The following is a 20,690-nucleotide window of genomic DNA, read 5'->3' on the forward strand; positions in this document are numbered from 1 at the left end:
ACTCTTTTATGCAATAAAAAGCGTATTTTGTGTGACACCTGCCAAACATAAAAACCCGCTATAAAAGTAAGTCAAACCTCCCTTTATCACCGCCTTCGTTAGGATAAAATAAAAAATATGTATTTATTTCTATTTTCCCATTAGGGCTAGAGCGAAAGTGAGGGTTGGGGTCAAAGTTGGGGTCTGGATTACATTTACGGTTGGGATTAGGGTTAGGGGTGTGTCAGGGTTAGGGGTGTGGTTAGGGTTATGGTTGGGATTAGGGTTAGGGGGGTGTTGGGGTTAGGGTTGGAGTTAGAATTGGGTGTTTCCCCTGTTTAGGCACATCAGGGGCTCTCCAAATGCGACATGGCGTCCGATCTCAATTCCAGCCAATTCTGCGTTGAAAAAGTAAAACAGTCCTCCTTCCCTTTCAAGCTCTTCTGTGCGCCCAAGCAGAGGTGTACCCCAACATATGGGGTATCAGTGTACTCAGGACAAATTGGACAACAAAGTTTGGGGTCTAATTTCTCTTGTTACCCTTGCAAAAATAAAAATGTTGATGCTAAAAAATCATTTTTGGGGGGAAAAAAGATTTGTTATTTTCACGGCTCTGCGTTATAAACTGTAGTGAAACACTTGGGGGTTCAAAGTTCTCACAACACATCTAGATAAGTTCCTTGGGGGGTCTAGTTTCCAATATGGGGTCACTTGTGGGGGTTTCTACTGTTTAGGTACATCAGGGGTTTTGCAAACACAACGTGACGCCCGCAGACCATTCCATCCAAGTCTGCATTCCAAACGAAGCTCCTTCCCTTCCGAGCTCTGCCATGCGCCCAAACGGTGGTTTCCCCCCACATATGGGGTATCGGCGTACTCAGGACAAATTGGACAACAACTTTTGGTTCCAATTTCTCCTGTTACCCTTGGGAAAATCAAAAATTTAGGGGCTAAAAAATCATTTTTGTGGAAAAATATGATTTTTTTTATTTTAACGGCTCAACATTATAGGAAATTTTACCACTATCATGAAGTACAATATGTCACGAGAAAACAGTCTCAGAATCACAGGGATCCATGCAAGTGTTCCAGAGTTATAACCTCATAAAAGGACAGTGGTCAGAATTGTAAAAGTTGGCCCGGTCATTAACATGCAAACCACCCTTGGTTAAGGGGTTAAGCAATGGAGGGGAGTAACAGAATTTACGAGATATACACCGATTTGGTTTGATCCTAGGTTGGCAGAGCTTATGAGATTGCGGGGTTTGGTCATTTGAGACACTTAGGACTGAGTTTCCTTTGCCCAGAAGATGTTCTTTCAATATTTGCAGTCGAGACACGCCCTAAATTTCCAAAGGAGGAGTCGCGCGTGATTCTGCAGTCTGATAGCTTGTTGAATCTTATCGGGCCTCGGAGGAGTACGAGGGGGTTCATTACCTTGATGTATAGGGGTCTGATGGATACCTTTTTATTGAAACATCCATTAAGGATGAAAGAAAAATGGGTGGCGGACGTGGGTCCTTTGTCGGAGTCCCAGTGGGTGTCTATACTTCAATACATCCCTAGGGCGTCATTGAGTGAGGCTAAGAGAGTGTCGCAGCTATACCTGGTCTATAGGGTGTACCGGACCCTGGTATGGATGAGGAAGGCAGGACTGAGAGGTGACTCAAAATGCAGAAGGTGCGGTGAGGAAGGTGCAGATTTGCTGCATATGATGTGGTCATGTGCTTGCCTCCAACCCTTTTGGGTGAAGGTGCTTAGTTTGATTCAAGAGGTGACAGGGGTAAATGTGGTGCGTAACCCGCTGTCTTGCCTTTTGGGTTGTATGGATGATATTGCTACAGATGAATGTTAAAGGTTGACTATTGCATTGCAAGATTGTTGTATGCTGCGAGGAAGCTTATTGCGATGCATTGGTTGGATAAAAGACCACCAGGTAAAAAGCAATTTGTTAGCAAAATTATTTTTTTTGTCCTCATGGAAAGGAATATCTACATCAAGAGTGGTCAGAATACAAAATTTGAAAATGTTTCGGTCGGATAGATTGATCACCCAGGCGTGGTGTTTGCTGAGTTATTGCAGAGTAGAATGGGGGTCGTTTAGTTGCTTCTGGAGGGACTCCTACATGTACAGGTGTGCTTTTGTAAAAGCTTGGTATCAATTTTCAAGAGGTGATGTTTTCAGTTGGTTTTATTGGATAATGGGTAGGGGATTGGGGGGAGGGGGTGTTGGTTATGGGGTAAGGGTCCTGGTTTCGTAAAATGAAAATGTATTAATAGGTTTTGTATTCATTGTACCCATCTGGAAACTGTGTCAGACTGCATTACATCATGTCATATGCTTTAATAAAAATTATTTGGTTTAAAAAAAAAAAACAAAAAAAACTGCTGTACAATTTGATAATTTATGCTTCGAAGTTGAAAAAGATTTCCACATAATACATTTTTCAATAGTTGCCTAAAATTTTACATTCACTGATTCCAGTAAGTGACAGGTTGTAATGTCAATTCTGTTTTCTTTGTTGCAGACACAATTCAGCCTTTTCTTTTGCCTGTAAGCATGTACTCTCAGCCTATCCATGGATGCATGTTTATTGGGGAAAAGAGGACATAGTTGTTGGGCAAACAAACTTTTAGCCAAGAGATGTCTAAGGCTATGAGCACACGATGCGGATTTAGTGCGGATCTGCAGCGGATTTTTCCGCCCAGAAATGCTGCAGATCTGCACTGTGATTTACAGTGCAATGTAAATCAATGTGAAAAAAAAGCTGTGTAGATGGTGCAGAAAAATCCACGCAGAAACGCTGCGGATTTAAAAGAAGTGCATGTCACTTCTTTTGTGCGGATCTGCAGCGTTTCTGCACCCTTCCATTATAGAAATCCGCAGTGGTAAAAACCGCAGAAAATCTGCATCTATTCCGCATAAAAACCGCACAAAATCCGCGGCAAATCTGCACCTGCAGATTCTGCCAGGATGTGGATTTTGTGCAGAAAATTCTGCACCCCATTCCGCAACATGTGCACATAGCCTTATGGAGGCAGCAGGCTTCATAAGCCCATATTCTCCTCTGGTTAAGGTTTCATGGTTAACGTGTCAAGCTTAAAAAGTACTTAAATTTTTTGCTTGCAATTTGGTGGAATACAAAGTATTTTGCAATTTGTTAATATCAGAAAAATGTGCTCCCTATGACACTAACAATGTCCCTTCCACCTCAGAGAGACAATGGAATATGTGGATTCCAGGTTTTGGATCAGAGGAGATTAGGCCCTATAAAAAGGCTTGTACAACTGAGGCTCACAAACAGGTAAGTAACCAATGGCGCACTATCAGCATTGCTAAGATTCTGAACTTTCTTTTTTACAGCAATAAATATTTCAGTTTTTTTATTTTAAAGTTCATATAGGAAGATTTACCTCTATACATTTTCATATACACACGTGGTTAAAAGTGTTGGTACCCCTTGTTTAATGACAGAAAAACCCACAATGGTCACAGAAATAATGTGAATCTCACAAAAGTAATAATAAAAAAAACCTATAAAAATGAACAAATGAAAGTCAGACATTGCTTTTCAATTATGCTTTTACATAATTAAAAAAATAATAATAATTCATGAAATAGGCCTGGACAGAAATGATGGTACCCTTAGCTTAATATTTGGTTGCACAACCTTTTGAGGCAATCGCTGTAATCAAATGATTCCTGTAACTGTGAATGAGACTTCTGCACCTCTTGACAGGTATTTTTGCCCAGTCCTCAAGAGCAAACTGCTTCAGTTGTCTCATGTTTGAAGGTTGCCTTTTCCAGATGGCATGTTTCAGCTCTTTCCAAAGATGCTCAAAAGGATTTTTAAGTCAGTGCTCATAGAAGGCCACTTCAGAATAGTCCAATGTTTTCCTCTTAGCCATTCTTGTGTGTTTTGGGTCATTATCCTGTTGAAAGATCCATGACCTGAGACCAAGCTTTCTGACACTGGGCAGCACATGTCTCTCTAGAATCCCTTTATAGTCTTGAGATTTCATTGTACCCTGCACAGATTCTAGACAACCTGTGCCAGAGCCTCCTCCATGTTTCACAGTAGGAACAGTGTTCTTTTCTTTTGATATGCTTCATTTTACCATCTGTGAATATAGAGCTGATGTGCCTTGCCAAAAAGTTCCATTTTTGTCTCATCTGTCCATAGGACATTCTCCCAGAAACTTTGTGGCTTGTCAACATGTAGTTTGGCAAATTCCAGTCTGGCTTTTTTATGATTTTTTTACAACAATGGTGTCCTCCTTGGTAGTCTCCCATGAAGTCCACTTTGGCTCATACAACGATGGATGGTGTGATCTGACAGTGATGTTCCTTGAGCTTGAAGTTCACCTTTAATTTGTTTAGAAGTTTTTTCTGGGCTCTTTTGTTACCATTCGTATTATCCATCTCTTTGATTTGTCATCAATTTTCCTCCTGCGGCCACGTCCAGGTGGGTTGGCTACAGTCCCATGGATCATAAATTTCTGTATAAGCGCAACTGTAGTCAAAGGAACATCAAGCTGCTTGGAGATCGTCTTATAACTTTTACCTTTTAATATGTCTGTCTATAATTTTTTTTTCTAATCTCCTGAGACAATTTTTTCCATCGCTTCCTCTAGTCCATGTTGAGTGTGATCCACACCATGTCACCAAACAGCACAGTGAGTTTCTGTAGCCCTATATACAGGCCCACTCACTGATTCCAAGATTGTAGACACCTGTGATGCTAGTTAGTGGACACACCTTGATTTAACATGTCCCTTTTGTCATTTATTCTGTGGAAGCATGGTTGAAAAGCAATAATAATAATAATAATAATAATAATTTTTATTTATATAGCGCCAACATATTCCGCAGCGCTTTACAAATTATAGAGGGGACTTGTACATACAATAGACATTACAGCATAACAGAAATACAGTTCAAAACAGATACCAAGAGGAGTGAGGGCCCTGCTCGTAAGCTTACAAACTATGAGGAAAAGGGGAGACACGAGAGGTGGATGGTAACAATTGCTATAGTTATTCGGACCAGCCATAGTGTAAGGCTTGGGTGTTCATGTAAAGCTGCATGAACCAGTTAATTAATTTTTTTTTTTTTTTAATATAGGCCACACAGGGATCGTTAGGTTAATGCATTGAGGCGGTAGGCCAGTCTGAACAAATGAGTTTTTAGGGCACGCTTAAAACTGTGGGGATTGGGGATTAATCGTATTATCCTAGGTAGTGCATTCCAAAGAATCGGCGCAGCACGTGTAAAGTCTTGGAGACGGGAGTGGGAGGTTCTGATTATTGAGGATGCTAACCTGAGGTCATCAGCGGAGCGGAGGGCACGGGTAGGGTGGTAGACTGAGACCAGAGAGGAGATGTAGGGTGGTGCTGAGCCATGGAGTGCTTTGTGGATGAGGGTAGTAGTTTTGTACTGGATTCTTGAGTGGATGGGTAACCAGTGTAATGACTGGCACAAGGTAGAGGCATCGGTGTAACGGTTGGTGAGGAATATGATCCTGGCAGCAGCATTCAGGACAGATTGGAGCGGGGAGAGTTTGGTAAGAGGGAGGCCGATTAGTAGAGAGTTACAATAGTCCAGACGAGAATGAATAAGTGAAACAGTAAGAGTTTTTGCAGAGTCGAAAGTAAGAAAAGGGCGAATTCTAGAAATGTCTGACTTTCATTTTGTTCATTTCCATAGATGTTTTATTTATTACTTTTGTCAGATTCAAGTTATTTCTGTGACCATTGTGGGTTTTTCTGTCATTAAATGAGGGTCACCAACAACTTTGACCACGTGCGTAAGATGTTCTCACTGGGCTGCTGTGCCATGTGACAGCAAATCGCTTTAAAGAAGATGCACCACTCTACCTCAGGCAAAGAGAAAACCTAAAGAGGGTACCAACTATGAATTGGGATCAATCAAGGTGTACCGAAATTTGACTGAAACCACAAAAGGATCACCTAAAAATAAATATTTATTGAAATATAAGCCAAAAAAAGAATAAAAACATTTAAAAGGCCAAAATGGCTATAAAGAATACCTATGGACATGCCTAAAATAAGGCTAAAGTCGTCCGCCCTGTTTAATCCCAAAAAATGAATGGGTCATCAATAATGTTAGTGAGAACAATAACACAACTGCCTATAAAAAGATCTGGAAATATAGTGGCTTGTTGTATGGGTAAAAAACGCAATATCATGGAAAAACAGTTGGTTCACAGCAAAGTAATGCCCCACAAGCAAATCCCATAGACCTGTAGGCATATAATAAATGCATACAAGCTATATGATATGAAGAGAAAAAGGATAGACAGAAGATGGTGTAACTGACATCTAATAATGCTAAATAAAACTATGGTTAGGGTTATCAAAATAAGTCTAGAAGCCTAGATTACAAATGTTAACATACCCTGTGTGAATCCAAGTGAAAGCATATGAGAGAAAGGCATGATTATTTTGTGTTCCAGACTCAACAGACAGGTATTGTAATTTGCCTATTATTAATCATCTTGCAGCTTTTAATAAACCGCTTAACGACTGCAGTTATTCATTAAAACGGTGGCCATTAATGGTCCTTATTCCTTACCGCCATTTTGAAACTGTAGTGAGAAATAAATTAATAGCACCACATCAGGCAAAAATGTAGTGGATGATAGTTGACACTATGCGGCATGGAACCGACCAGTTTTGGAACCAGTTGTGACTGATTAACCCCTTAGATGCTGCTGTAAGTTACGACAGCGTTGTCTAAGTGGTTAAAAAGGGTTAAACACCCCCTTTAACACTCTCTACCCCTGTGATCGTAATCATTTTTGCCGATAGTTGTCCTGGCACCCCAAAGTCATCTGATGACCTCAGGTTATGGTGATCTGCTACACTCTGCTATTAGCAGGGTCTAACAGCCATGTAGAACTGACAGGTTTCTGGCAGTACATGAGTTTTGCAATGCATGAGGCCAGTGATCAAAGTTAAAAATACTTGTTTCACAGTGGGACTAAGTGAAAAATTTTAAATAAAATATGTAAAAAAAAAAAAAAAAAAGGGTAAGAAACACAAACAAGTGCACAAAAAAAGCGGTTCATTATGCAAAAAATAAAGTTATAGCTCTCAGAATATGATGCAAATAAATTTTTGGAAAAATCATAAAAAAGCAATATAAATCTGGTATCGCTATAATCGTACGGACCCGAAAAATAAAATGGTTTTCTCACTTTTACCACAAGTTGTACCACACAAAAAAAACTAGAATAAAAACAATAACTGAATTGTTGGCTTTTGTTTCATTTTGCATCTGAAAAATCATCATAAAAAGCGATCAAAAAAAGTTATATACCCCAAAATGGTATGAAAAGAATCTTCAACTCCTCACGCAAAGAAACAAGCTTTCATATAGCTCTGTTCTACAAAGAATAGAAAACTTACAACTCTCTGAATGTTGCGTCAAAAAAAATTTTTTATGTGATAAAATATATAACTTTGGTATCACGGTCATCGCCGTGACCCAAAGAATAAAGTAATCTTATAACTTGTACCGCACGATGAAACTCGTAAAGATAACTATTCTTGTACTGCTGTCTATTTGTGCATTCTGCCTTCCAAAAATCATAAGGTTCTGCTCACATTTATCTTGCGCTCTCTCCTGAGCGCTTGTGTCATGGCTTCCGTATAAATCCCAAAACACGCAATTCAGACAAAACCCCCTAAGGATCCACTCACTATAATGAGGCAGATGGACTCCGTTTGATCTCTGTTCCGGCAATGTCCCTTCATTTTAAGCATCTTTTTAGTGCACAAGTGTGGACAACCACAGTTCTGTGCACACCTAAAAAAGATGGATAGCCCCGGAACAGACACTGAATGGAGTCTAATATGTCTCCATCTGCCTCGTTATAGTGAATGGTTCCGATCAGGTTTCATCCGAATCGCATTTTTGTGGGATTTATATGGAAACCCCGACATAAGTTCTCAGTGTATAACACAATCGTTATACTGAAAGCAAGTTTTAAAAAAAAATATTACGTACCGCAAAATGTTACCAATAAAAACCCTAACTTATTTTTGCACAAATCCAATAGAAGAATTTTTTATGAGGTTTACTTTGTTTTCGCAAGTGACCCATTAGACAAAGTAACTCCCATACCTAAATGTTATAACGTTTCATGAATCATCGGTAGGTTTGAAATTTTTAGTATGCCACGAGATTCCTTGAGAGGTCTACTTACCAAAATAGGGTCACTTTTGGGAAGTTTCTGCTGTTTTTGCATATGCGGGGCTCTATAAATGCAACATGGAGTTCACAATCTAATCCTGACAAATGTATGCTCCAAAAATCAAATGGGGTAATTTTCTTACTGGGCCCTGCCATGTCCCCAAACAGCAGTTTTTAACCACATATGGGGTATTGTCCCATCCGAGAGAAATTACGTACCAAATTATGGGGTCCCTTTTCTCCTATTATTCATTGTGAATATTAAAAATTTGGCGCTAAAACAACATTTTTAGCCCCCTGGATAAAATCCTTGAGGGGTGTAGTTTCCAAAATGGGGTCCACTCAAAGTTCATTTAAATCTAAATAGGTCCCTAAAGAAACACATTTTGTAAATTTTTTTGGGAAAAAAGAAAATTGCTGCTAAACTTTTAATCCGACATCCTAACAAAAGAAAATGTTTCAGAAATGATGCAGATGTAGACATATGGGAAATGTGATGTATTAATTATTTTGTACAACATGATTAACTGGTTTAACCCCTTCACCCCAAAGCCTGTTTTCACATTCATCACCAGGACAATTTTTACAATTCTGACCACTGTCACTTTGAGGTAAAAACTCTGGAGCGCTTCAACGGATCCCGCAGATTGAGACTGTTTTCTCGTGACATATTGTACTTCATGATAGCGGTAAAATTTGTACTATACAACTTACGTTGATTTGTGAAAATATTGGAAATTTGGAAAATATTTTTCAATTTTCAAACTTTTTATTTCTATGCCGTTTATAATTATGTCACACAAAATAGATAATAAATAACATTTCCCACTTGTCTAACTTTACATCAGCTCAAGTTTTGAAAGGGATAAAAGTTGACCATCCATTTCTCATTTTTCCAACAAAATTTACAAAATCATTTCTTTAGGGACCATATCACATTTCTAGTGACTTTGAGGGGTCAATATAACAGAAAATATCCAAAAGTGACACCTTTCTAAAAACTACTCTCCTCAAGGTGCTCAAAACCATATTCAAGAAATTTATTAACCCTTCAGGTGCTTCACAGGAACTGAAGCATATGTGGAAGGAAAAAATGAACGTTTAATTTTTTTTCACAAAAATTTAACTTTAGACCCAATTTTTTTCACAAAGGTAACGGGAAAATGGACCTCAAAATTTGTTGTACAATTTCTCCAGAGCATGTCGATACCCCATATGTGGGTAGCCCGTATGTGGGGGAAAAACGTTGTTTGGGCACATGACAGGGCTCGGAAGGGAATGTGCACTGTGTGACTTTTTGAAAGCAAAATGGTCTGTAATCGAGAGCGAGCGCAATGTTGTGTTTGGAGAGCCTCTGATGTACCTAAACATTGGAAACCCCTTCAAGTGACCCCATTTTGGAAACTAGACCCTCTAAGGAATTTATCTAGCTGTGTGGTGAGAACCTTGAATCCCCAGGTGCTTAACAGAAATTTATAATGTTGAGCCGTGAAAATAAAAAAATCACATATTTTCCACAAAAATGTGTTTAGCCCCATCTTTTTATATACACCCTGTCAACATGGTAAAAAGAAATTGTATTAATTTGTGGATGTGTGGTAGTACACTTTGAAGCAATCTTTAACCCCTTTCTGACCTCGGACGGGATAGTGCATCCGAGGTCAGATACCCCGCCTTGATGCAGAGCTCTGACGGTGAGCCCACATCAAAGCTGACATGTGCCCGCAATAGCGGCGGGTGAAATCGCGATTCACCCGCCGCTATTAACTAGTTAAATGCTGCTGTAAAAAAAAATTATGGCTCTGGGAAGGCGGGGAGCGAAAAACGAAGACGGAAAAATGGAAAATTCCAAGGTCATGAAGGGGTTAATGCAAAGGGCAGGTTTCACAATGGTAAATTGTGTCTTTTCAGATTCCCCTCTTGGAGCATACTCTGCACCCTTTTTGTGATCTTCCCTTCTTAGCTGTTTGGGGAACCTCTCCGGGAAAATGTTGACCTGGGACAATAAGTATAGGGACCCTCACCTTCTTAAGTGCCAAACATTAGGGCCTTGATGACTACCTCCTGTATTACTTATCAACATATCAACCAACATAAACGGTTATTAAACCGTGCGCTGGAAAAAAGTGTTAATGCTCTTTTTTGTAAAAAGTTATAACTTTATTGAAAACACATAAATACACATATATTTAAAATCCAACAATACCTCTGAACCGAATAACTGACAGGTAAGCGTTATAAACAACAATTGTTCAAGCGGGATCACCAATACAAAAATTTAGATATGTTGTAATAGTTCTGGAGAAACGTGTTCTCTCAGACAAGGCACTATATCATAAACAAATACAGTTCCTATATGGCAAAAAGTAAGCAGAATACAAACAGATGTGAATTAAACTAGACCAAAGATTGGTCCAGATCAATATCAAACCCGCTTATATACCCTCCTACAATGAATCAGTGTTGCTGTTACCGAGAATACCATTTGTAAGGCAATGCAAAGACCAAATGTAACTATGAATGGTGAGCCGGACACTGAGCCGTACGAATCAATTAAACAAATAATCCAATGTGTACGTACTCACCAACAAATGCATGCCGTATCCTCTAACACCTAATCCTCACTAAAGGCACATATTGCTAACCATAATAGAGAGTGCACATAGAGTCAAAAACTATCTCAGTCAAATGCATATTACCCTAAAGATTGGTGATCCTTGCTAGCAGCCGCGTGGCACGCTATTCCTTGTCAGAACCCCGACGCGCGTTTCGCGACAGCTTCCTCCTGGGGGCGTGTCTATACAGAGGCATCACAGAGCCTTTAACCAACCCTTGGCCAATCACATTCATGAAGAGGCGGTCCCGACTTCTCACTACCTCCCCACATATCTCTATAGTAACACTAGGACGCGAGGTTACGTGGTAAGTATGAGCGCCGCCAAGTTGTCACGGCAACCCGAACCACAGCGCTAACAGCTGATCATGCTAACAGCTCCCCGCAAACCGCCTGTATATCCACACGAAGATGGTAACAACAGGCGAGCTGCACCGAGTATAATTAAAAGTAACAACATCAGACGGGCTATATATCCATACGGAGTAACACCAGCAGGTCTACTCTGTCTGTTCATATCTCCATGGTAACCACAATAGCCGAATTACGTGGGTAAGTACAAACCTTGCTGGATTCTCTCCGTAATTCAAAACACTGACGCTCCCTCATAGTAGTGATATTCACTCACCGCAACCTACTCATTAGTGTGTCCAAAATGACAATATCAGGCTGGCTGCAACTTTATTTACATCCACACCTGTAGATAGATAGCACTTGTTATCGGCAGTGAATACCGCATTAATCATGGTAATACTAGAATTGGCAGACCCATAGCGGTGCGGAACGTACAGAGTGGGTACATTAATTATACGTTACTTAACCCCAACGGCAAACAAGAATAAGCCCGTTTCAGCCATATTTAGATAAAATTGGTAACCTCATACATACAGGTCAGACCTATATAAGAGTCAGCAGACAACTTGAACAACAAGGGCTGACAAAGCCTTATTCCTACTGTAAAGAAAGGAACCAAAATCAGAATATTGTATCCCATATGTATAGTACTCACAAAACTATTAGACCCATTACCGTGCGCAAATAAATGGACCGCTAAAAAATGATTCAACCACACTAGAAGACCTAAATAATCCACAGGGACTAGAGGCATGTGGACCTACTACATTCATAAATTTATTTACTAACCTTATACAAATATGGTCAAAAATTATGAAAAAAAAAAAAAAAAAAAAAAAAATTGCCAGTGAAAAAACAACCACCACGGATGGCAAGAGACGGCTGGGAGCTCCCCTGCAGGTAGAGATACCCAGCTATACACTTAGCCTCCGATCAGGTGAGTATACTCAAAGTAGAATACCAAGTGCAAAACTGCCAATTATAAACAACATATTCTAGTGAAATAACAAACTCATACAAATAGAAATGTAACTAATCAATTAAATCACAGTCGCCACCGTAATGGCCACAGGAGCCTCAAAAAATAAAATATCAAACCACCAATATCCAAGTGTGAAAAATATATGTGTTATTTTAAAAAATGATAACTGATGAAATTACAAATGCTAAGTATGAACAATGCATGTATGAGGGATAGAGGAAGTATTAACAACAGCCAAAACCAGTCTCTCTCAAATAAAGCCTGACAAACTCATTACTGTGAATACACTAGATACACAAAATCTGTTATTAATCGATTGTAGAACAAAATTTGAGAAGAGACTATAGCTATATATAACACTGCATGGTCAAACAAATATATTCATCCCTTAGCGCTTAATTTAAATATATTGAAGAGGCCCCTCAAGTCCATATTTTTGTAGTAGGAGCATCCAGAGCATATGAACCATGCAGGTATTTCATTCAGAATAATAATGCACAAAGTCTTAATCATGCTTGGTGACTGAAGAATCCCGATGTCAACATATCCATCTCTGGCAGAAGAGGTCGAGCCAGGGCTGAAAAACCATGGCTCAGCGCTATTTGACCACTGATGGGAATTGATGCAGGCAATTATAAGTATTCCATGTCGTCAGTATCCACAGCTTGGTTACATAACACTCCACAATGGTCCATATGAGATGAGATGAGGCGAAGATTGGCTGTCCTCAATCACAGGACAAAAAAATCAGATGATAAATCCCTGGACACACACCACATGATAGGATGGAAAGACTCTATGAAAAAGAAAATAGAATTAAAAACCAATAAAAACACTAAAAACAACCTCAAAAGACACACAAACTAAATATTAAAAATGACCGAAGTGAAACCATGAATAATAACGACACTGAAAAAATGCAAGTCACAAAAAGGCCCCAAAGCCCAAATTCTCGTTGAGGCCCTGAGGTGCCAGAGGTATTGTTGGATTTTAAATATATGTGTATTTATGTGTTTTCAATAAAGTTATAACTTTTTACAAAAAAGAGCATTAACACTTTTTTCCAGCGCACGGTTTAATAACCGTTTATGTTGGTTGATATGTTGATATGTTTAGAAGAGTGTTGCCCCCCCCGAGTTTGAGGGTATGGGTTTGGGTAATATGTTTACACTCCTGTATTACTTGCCTATCAAAAAAACACAAAATTATTGCACAATGCCATCTGTACAATGTGCACGGCCAAGTTTTTGTACCATACTTTAGCTTTTCACATGGCACTGTATGGTTTGAGGACCTGATCTGAGAGATCACCACTCCACATGTGCTTATTGTAATCGAAGATACATTCTGGCTTTGGGACTTGTATTGTGGTACCTCTTACAGTGACAAGGGAGCTATTGCCCCGGTGTATGGTGGGGTGGTCAGGATAAGGACATCCCTAGTGTCCTGATAATTGACCACCAGCATGTTGTCACTGCATTGGGCTCTGCATTTGTCCTTTCTCAGCATTTGTCCAATTAGCAGCTTAGGGAGGCCTCTGATATTTTTTCGCACGTTGCTGCATGCAACTGTACCTCTAAGGCTAAGATCACACTTGCGCATTGCATGTCTGAGGATGGCTGGTTACGTCCTCCCTTAAAGGGAAGGTGCCATCAAAAAAATTTTTTTTTCAGAAATTGTAAAAATGTAAAGAATTAATGATTACATTTTCTTAAAAAAATATTATCATTTGTTTATAATTTAGTAAAATATGAAAAATAATTTGAAAAGTGGAATTTCTACTTTTAAACACTAGGGGGAGCAGCTGCTGAAATTTCAGAAAAACCTAGTGTACAGATAGCTCACATTACAGCACTGCAGTCATTATGGGCGGAGTCTGCTGACGTGTGTGATGTCTCCTCTCCTCTCCTTCTGGGTGTTTGCTAAGGGATGAGAGGATTCAGGAACCCAGTGAGCAGCCATTTTGTTGGTGACTGCAGAGTATGGTCAGTATTTTACATCAGTATCTGTAAGCCAAAACCAGGAGAGGAACAATTAGAGGAAAAGTATAATAGAAACATATGCACCACTTCTGCATTTATCATTCACTCCTGGTTTTGGCTTACAAATACTGATGTAAAATACTGACCAAATACTGATAGTGTGAAGGCAGCCTTATACTGACAAGTAGACAGTCACCGAGGATGGCAGGCAGCAAGGATTCTGGGAGATATGTGGTGGAGGGAGCAGGGTGACAGCAGCACAGAGTATTTCAGGAGAGCAGTGTGCTAGTCTATGGGGGCCCCCTGTTTGGTGCGCAGAGCAGCCAGGGATTGTACATAGAGCGCTGTCTTTTATAAACATGGATGGACCGTCTGCTTGTCTGCTCCACAGAAATCCAGGAAACATTTCTGCGGATTGATGGCCTGGTCTGATCCAGACTTTGCATGCAGACCCCATTCCCCTCCTCAGATCCTGTCTTCCCTATCCTGTCCTGGCAATGTGTGAAAGCGAGGCGACAGGCGCAGTCTGGGGTGACGCTGGGAAGGAAATGTAGCCATATAGTAACGATAAAAATGAGACTCCTCTCTTCAGCTACCTCACCAGCCTTCCCCTGACTACACCTAACTGGAGGTCATGCTGCCCCCTCTATTACCCCAGACCCGCGTGCAGGTGCTCAGCCAGAACCACCATAGAATGGGTCTGCTTTCTGAAGATAATACTGCCATAGTGTTCTCACATAATACCACCATATAGATCACACACAATACCACCATATAGATCACACATAATACCGCCAGTGTTCTCACATAATACCGCCATATAGATCACACATAATACCGCCAGTGTTCTCACATAATACCGCCATATAGATCACACATAATACCGCCAGTGTTCTCACATAATACCGCCATATAGATCACACATAATACCGCCAGTGTTCTCACATAATATCGCCATATAGATCACACATAATACCGCCAGTGTTCTCACATAATACCGCCATATAGATCACACATAATACCGCCAGTGTTCTCACATAATACCGCCATGTAGATCACACATAATACCGCCAGTGTTCTCACATACCGCCATATGCTTCTCACATAATACCGCCATATAGATCACCCATAATGCCGCCACATAGATCTCACATGTATTGTAAATACTCGGCCAGAATAAAGTCCTTTATTAATCTTTTTTAAACCATACCGAACGCATAATCCTCGACTCCCTCATCTCCCACAACAAAAATAATAAACCACAATGGGGAAAGACACGCAAGGGGGAGAGGAGTGCATAGGAGAGGATTAGATACTGACTGCTGAGCCGTGTATCTAATCCTGTCCTGTGTGATACTGTGCTGCGCCGTGTATCTAATCATATCTTGTGTGATACTGTACACAGGACAGGATTAGCTACACAGGACTAGATTAGCTACACAGGACAGAGGTAGCAGTGGTAGATGGTATATAGAGGCAGGCAGCAGTGGTAGATGGTATATAGAGGCAGGCAGCAGTGGTAGATGGTATATAGAGGCAGGCAGCAGTGGTAGATGGTATATAGAGGCAGGCAGCAGTGGTAGATGGTATATAGAGGCAGGCAGCAGTGGTAGATGGTATATAGGAGCAGGTAGCAGTGGTATATAGGGGCAAGTAGCAGTGGTATATAGGGGCAGGTAGCAGTGGTATATAGGGGCAGGTAGCAGTGGTATATAGGGGCAGGTAGCAGTGGTATATAGGGGCAGGTAGCAGTGGTAGATGGTATATAGGGGCAGGTAGCAGTGGTATATAGGGGCAGGTAGCAGTGGTAGATGGTATATAGAGGCAGGCAGCAGTGGTAGATGGTATATAGAGGCAGGCAGCAGTGGTAGATGGTATATAGAGGCAGGCAGCAGTGGTAGATGGTATATAGAGGCAGGCAGCAGTGGTAGATGGTATATAGGAGCAGGTAGCAGTGGTATATAGGGGCAGGTAGCAGTGGTATATAGGGGCAGGTAGCAGTGGTATATAGGAGCAGGTAGCAGTGGTATATAGGGGCTGGTAGCAGTGGTATATAGGGGCAGGTAGCAGTGGTATATAGGGGCAGGTAGCAGTGGTATATAGGGGCAGGTAGCAGTGGTATATAGGGGCAGGTAGCAGTGGTATATAGGGGCAGGTAAAAGTGGTATAATGGGGCAGGTAGCAGTGGTATATAGGGGCAGGTAGCAGTGGTATATAGGGGCTAGTAGCAGTGGTATATAGGGGCTGGTAGCAGTGGTAGATGCATAAGAAAGTAAAAACTCTGTACTTACCTTCTGTCCTCTCCCAGGAAGTGTTGAATCATGTTCAGGGCAGAGCAGTGTGACGATCTCCCTGCTCTGAACAGGTCGGCAGTGAGCAGTGATTGCAGCCTGTGCTGTAATACTAAGTACAGGCTGCAATCACAGCTCCTGGCTGCAGATACTCACCCCGAATCTCTCTTCCCAGCAGCAGATTCTATCCTGGCAGCTCCTGCTATGATCGCACACACTGAACTGTGTGTGCGATGACAGAGGAAAATAAACAACAAAATGGCCGCGATCTCCTCTCACAGCTGTGACGTTGCAGCTCAGTGTGCGTGCCCAAGTCACAGCTGAGAGGCAGGAGAAGCAGCCTCAATGAAAGAGATGTGGTCGGGTCCGACCGTTGGCTCCTATGCCCATGGCTGCCGTAAGTGAGGAGTGCAAGTGTCGTTCCCAGACACACACACCCCCACTAATGAAAATGGCGGCCTCCAGTGGTAAAAGTAAAAATGAATAAATAAAAAAGTATGAAAGTAGTACATTTACTTTTGTATTAAAAATAATTGATTTATATAATCAATAATTATTAATACAAAAACTAAAATTGCGGCACCCTCCCTTTAAGCTCCGCCTACTTCTGCATGCGCCTGCGTACCTATCTTTCACATTGAGTAAGCAGGGACATGCGTTGTGTGCGGATCTGGCGTTTTGCCGTGCCCGCCGACTGCACGGGAACTCCACCTTTTTGCGTTCCCGTGCGGTTGGGGGTACATCAAAACGCCACATACAACGCATGTCCCTGCATACCCAATGTTAAAGATAGGTATGCAGGATGCATGCGGAAGTAGACTGAGCTTAAGGGAGGACGTAGACAGCCATCCGCAGACATGCAATGCGCAAGTGTGAACTTAGCCTTACAGAGAGGGTCTTGTGGTGTAAAAGTTATCAATGTAGAGGTGATAACCTTAATCCAGCAGTGGGTGCAGCAATTCTCACACAATTTTTCACTCGCCCCCAGGATAGGGGTCATTCAGGGGGGTCAATCTGGGTGTCCTTTCCCTCGTAGACCCAAAATCTGTGGGTGTACCCTGAGGTACTATTGCACAGCTTGTACAGTTTAATTTTGTACCTGGCTCTCTTACTGGGCAGGTACTGTATTGTCAGAATTTTAGCCTCCCTTTGAAATGAACCAAAGATTCATCTATTGCAATGTCCCTTTGGGGGTTGTTCGCCTCAGCGAATTTTCTTGTGAAGTATTCAACCACTGGCCGAATTTTGTATAGACCATCAAAGTTAGGATCGTCTTGGGGAGGTCACTGCATTATCACTCTAATGCAAATATTTTTAGTTCTCTCCGTGTTTGCGTGGGTTTCCTCCGGGCACTCCGGTTTCCTCCCACATTCCAAAGACATACTGATAGGGAATTTAGATTGAGCCCCATCGGGGACAGTGATGATGATAATGTACTGTAAAAAACTGTAAAGCGCTGCGGAATATGTTAGCGCTATATAAAAATAAAGATTAATATTTATTATTATTAGTTCTCTTCAAGTAGTGTCCTTGTCATGGCCATACAGAATAACGGTGTGCTGTAGAGTATATCAGTACTCCAGCTGCTGAATCTCTGGTTTTCTGACTATGCCCATATGCAGCACAATGCCCCCAAAATTTCTGCTGCATTTACAAGGGTCCATCTCGTGTATGATGACATGGGATTTTGGGTGAAAAATATATGGGCATACAAATTAGTCTGGGCTGCCAAAAAACGTATTTTTCGGATTATAAGACGCACTTTTGTTCCCCAAAATTTTGGGGGAAAATGGGGGGTGCGTCTTATAATCCGAATCTGTGTGATCACCTCGGTGCTGAAGCTGCGCTAGTTGATTCACAGGGGAGCAGCAAATATTACATGTGCCTGACAGCAGCACAAGGCGGCATTTCCCTGCCAGCAGCACAAGGGGACATATTGTGACCATGGGGGCATGTGCCTGCCAGCAGCACGGGGGGCATGTGCCAGCACAAGGATGGGGGTTATATAGATACCAGGATGAGGGACATATGATTTGTAAGACGGACACTGGCATTGTAAGACAGACCCCCATTTAACATTAAAAAAAATGTTTTCTCTTTTTCTTCACCAAATTTGGGGATGCGTCTTATAAAGCGAAAAATACGGTATTTCCTTACTGAAAAAGAATTTGAAAAAGTCAATTTCAGTGAGGCAGGTAACATCAGATTGGATTCCTGAGCTGCCCGTGAAATCCAGAATAACATTATAATTTTTGGGGGCTTGAGTCCATATGGGATAGATTGCTGCTGGGTTGCCTGGGTCCTAGGGCGCCTCTTGGGGTTCCTTCCTCACTAGATGACGAGGATTAATAGAGGAATTTAGGATCTTGCTCACTGGATGAATCCATTTCGGAGGCAAGGAAAGCATATGCCTCCTCTGGTGAATAGTGTCTTCTTGACGAATGGGCCATTTTTATTTTATTTTTATACTACTTACTATAAAAAGTCAAGGGAAAAGTAAGAAAGAAAAATGTAGCAGAAACACCAAGTTAAAAATGAAGAGATAAATCAGTGGATGTATAAAAAAAAAAATAGTGACTTTCACTACACTAATATCCTACGAACTGGATGCTGTTATACAGATCGTTTACAGAGCAGGCCACCAATAATAATGTCACGTAATACAGGGGCTATACAACCCTGTATACAACAACTCTGCAGTAAAGATGGCGTGCAGAGTGGTGATCGCTATTTTAGATTAACTTCTTTGGTGCTGATTGGTCAGCAACTATTGCTCAGTCAATCAGCCCCAAAGGGGTTAACCCCTTTCTGACATCGGACGTACTATCCCGTCCATGTGGGGTGGGCCCCTATGACCATGGACGGGATAGTACGTCCAGCGCGATCGGCGGCGCTCACGGGGGGAGCGCCGCCGATCGCGGCCGGGTGTCAGCTGCCTATCGCAGCTGACATCCGACACTATGTGCCAGGAGCGGTCACGGACCGCCCCCGGCACATTAACCCCTGGCACACCGCGATCAAAGATGATCGCGATGTGCCGGCGGTGCAGGGAAGCACCGCGCAGGGAGGGGGCTCCCTGCGGGCTTCCCTGAGCCCCCCGCAGCAACGCAATGTGATCGCGTTGCTGCGAGGGTCTTACCTCCCTCCCTCCCTGCTCGAGCCCCGGATCCAAGATGGCCGCGGATCCGGGTCCTGCAGGGAGGGAGGTGGCTTCACAGAGCCTGCTCAGAGCAGGCACTGTGAAGCAGCCTGCACTGCTCTCAGATCGGTGATCTGACAGAGTGCTGTGCACACTGTCAGATCACCGATCTGTATTGTCCCCCCCTGGGACAAAGTAAAAAGGTAAAAAAAAAATTTTTCAAATGTGTAAAGAAAAATAAAAAAAAATATTCCAAAATAATGAAAAAAAAAAATATATATTATTCCCATAAATACATTTCTTTATCTAAATAAAAAAAAAAAACAATAAAAGTACACATATTTAGTATCGCCGCGTCCGTAACGACCCGACCTATAAAACTGGCCCACTAGTTAACCCCTTCAGTAAACACCGTAAGAAAAAAAAAAAGAGGCAAAAAACAACGCTTTATTATCATACCGCCGAACAAAAAGTGGAATAACACGCGATCAAAAAGACAGATATAAATAACCATGGTACCGCTGAAAACGTCATCTTATCCCGCAAAAAACGAGCCGCCATACAGCATCATCAGCAAAAAAATAAAAAAAGTTATAGTCCTGAGAATAAAGCGATGCCAAAATAATTATTTTTTCTATAAAATAGTTTTTATCGTATAAAAGCGCCAAAACATAAAAAAGTGATATAAATGAGGTGTCGCTGTAATCGTACTGACCCGAAGAATAAAACTGCTTTATCAATTTTACCAAACGCGGAACGGTATAAACGCCTCCCCCAAAAGAAATTCATGAATAGCTGGTTTTTGGTCATTCTGCCTCACAAAAATCGGAATAAAAAGCGATCAAAAAATGTCACGTGCCCGAAAATGTTACCAATAAAAACGTCAACTCGTCCCGCAAAAAACAAGACCTCACATGACTCTGTGGACCAAAATATAGAAAAATTATAGCTCTCAAAATGTGGTAACGCAAAAAATGTTTTTTGCAATAAAAAGCGTCTTTCGGTGTGTGACGGCTGCCAATCATAAAAATCCGCTAAAAAACCCGCTATAAAAGTAAATCAAACCCCCCTTCATCACCCCCTTAGTTAGGGAAAAATTAAAAAAAATGTATTTATTTCCATTTTCCCATTA

The 20,690-nt window shown here is 41.4% G+C and overlaps 1 protein-coding gene across 3 annotated transcripts in view; it reads left to right on the forward strand.

Moving 5' to 3' along the window:
• The window catches only part of TAF12 (TATA-box binding protein associated factor 12), a 102,660-nt gene that overhangs the window by 70,854 nt on the left and 11,116 nt on the right, over window positions 1-20,690 (forward strand). For all 3 annotated transcript variants that reach the window (XM_069756707.1, XM_069756708.1, XM_069756706.1), the window contains one exon: window positions 3,195-3,283. In XM_069756707.1, coding sequence (XP_069612808.1) covers window positions 3,195-3,283 — 89 coding nt within the window. The remainder of the gene's footprint in view (window positions 1-3,194; window positions 3,284-20,690) is intronic.

The sequence above is a fragment of the Ranitomeya imitator genome, chromosome 3, assembly GCF_032444005.1.
Source record: "Ranitomeya imitator isolate aRanImi1 chromosome 3, aRanImi1.pri, whole genome shotgun sequence".
Lineage (NCBI taxonomy): Eukaryota > Metazoa > Chordata > Amphibia > Anura > Dendrobatidae > Ranitomeya > Ranitomeya imitator.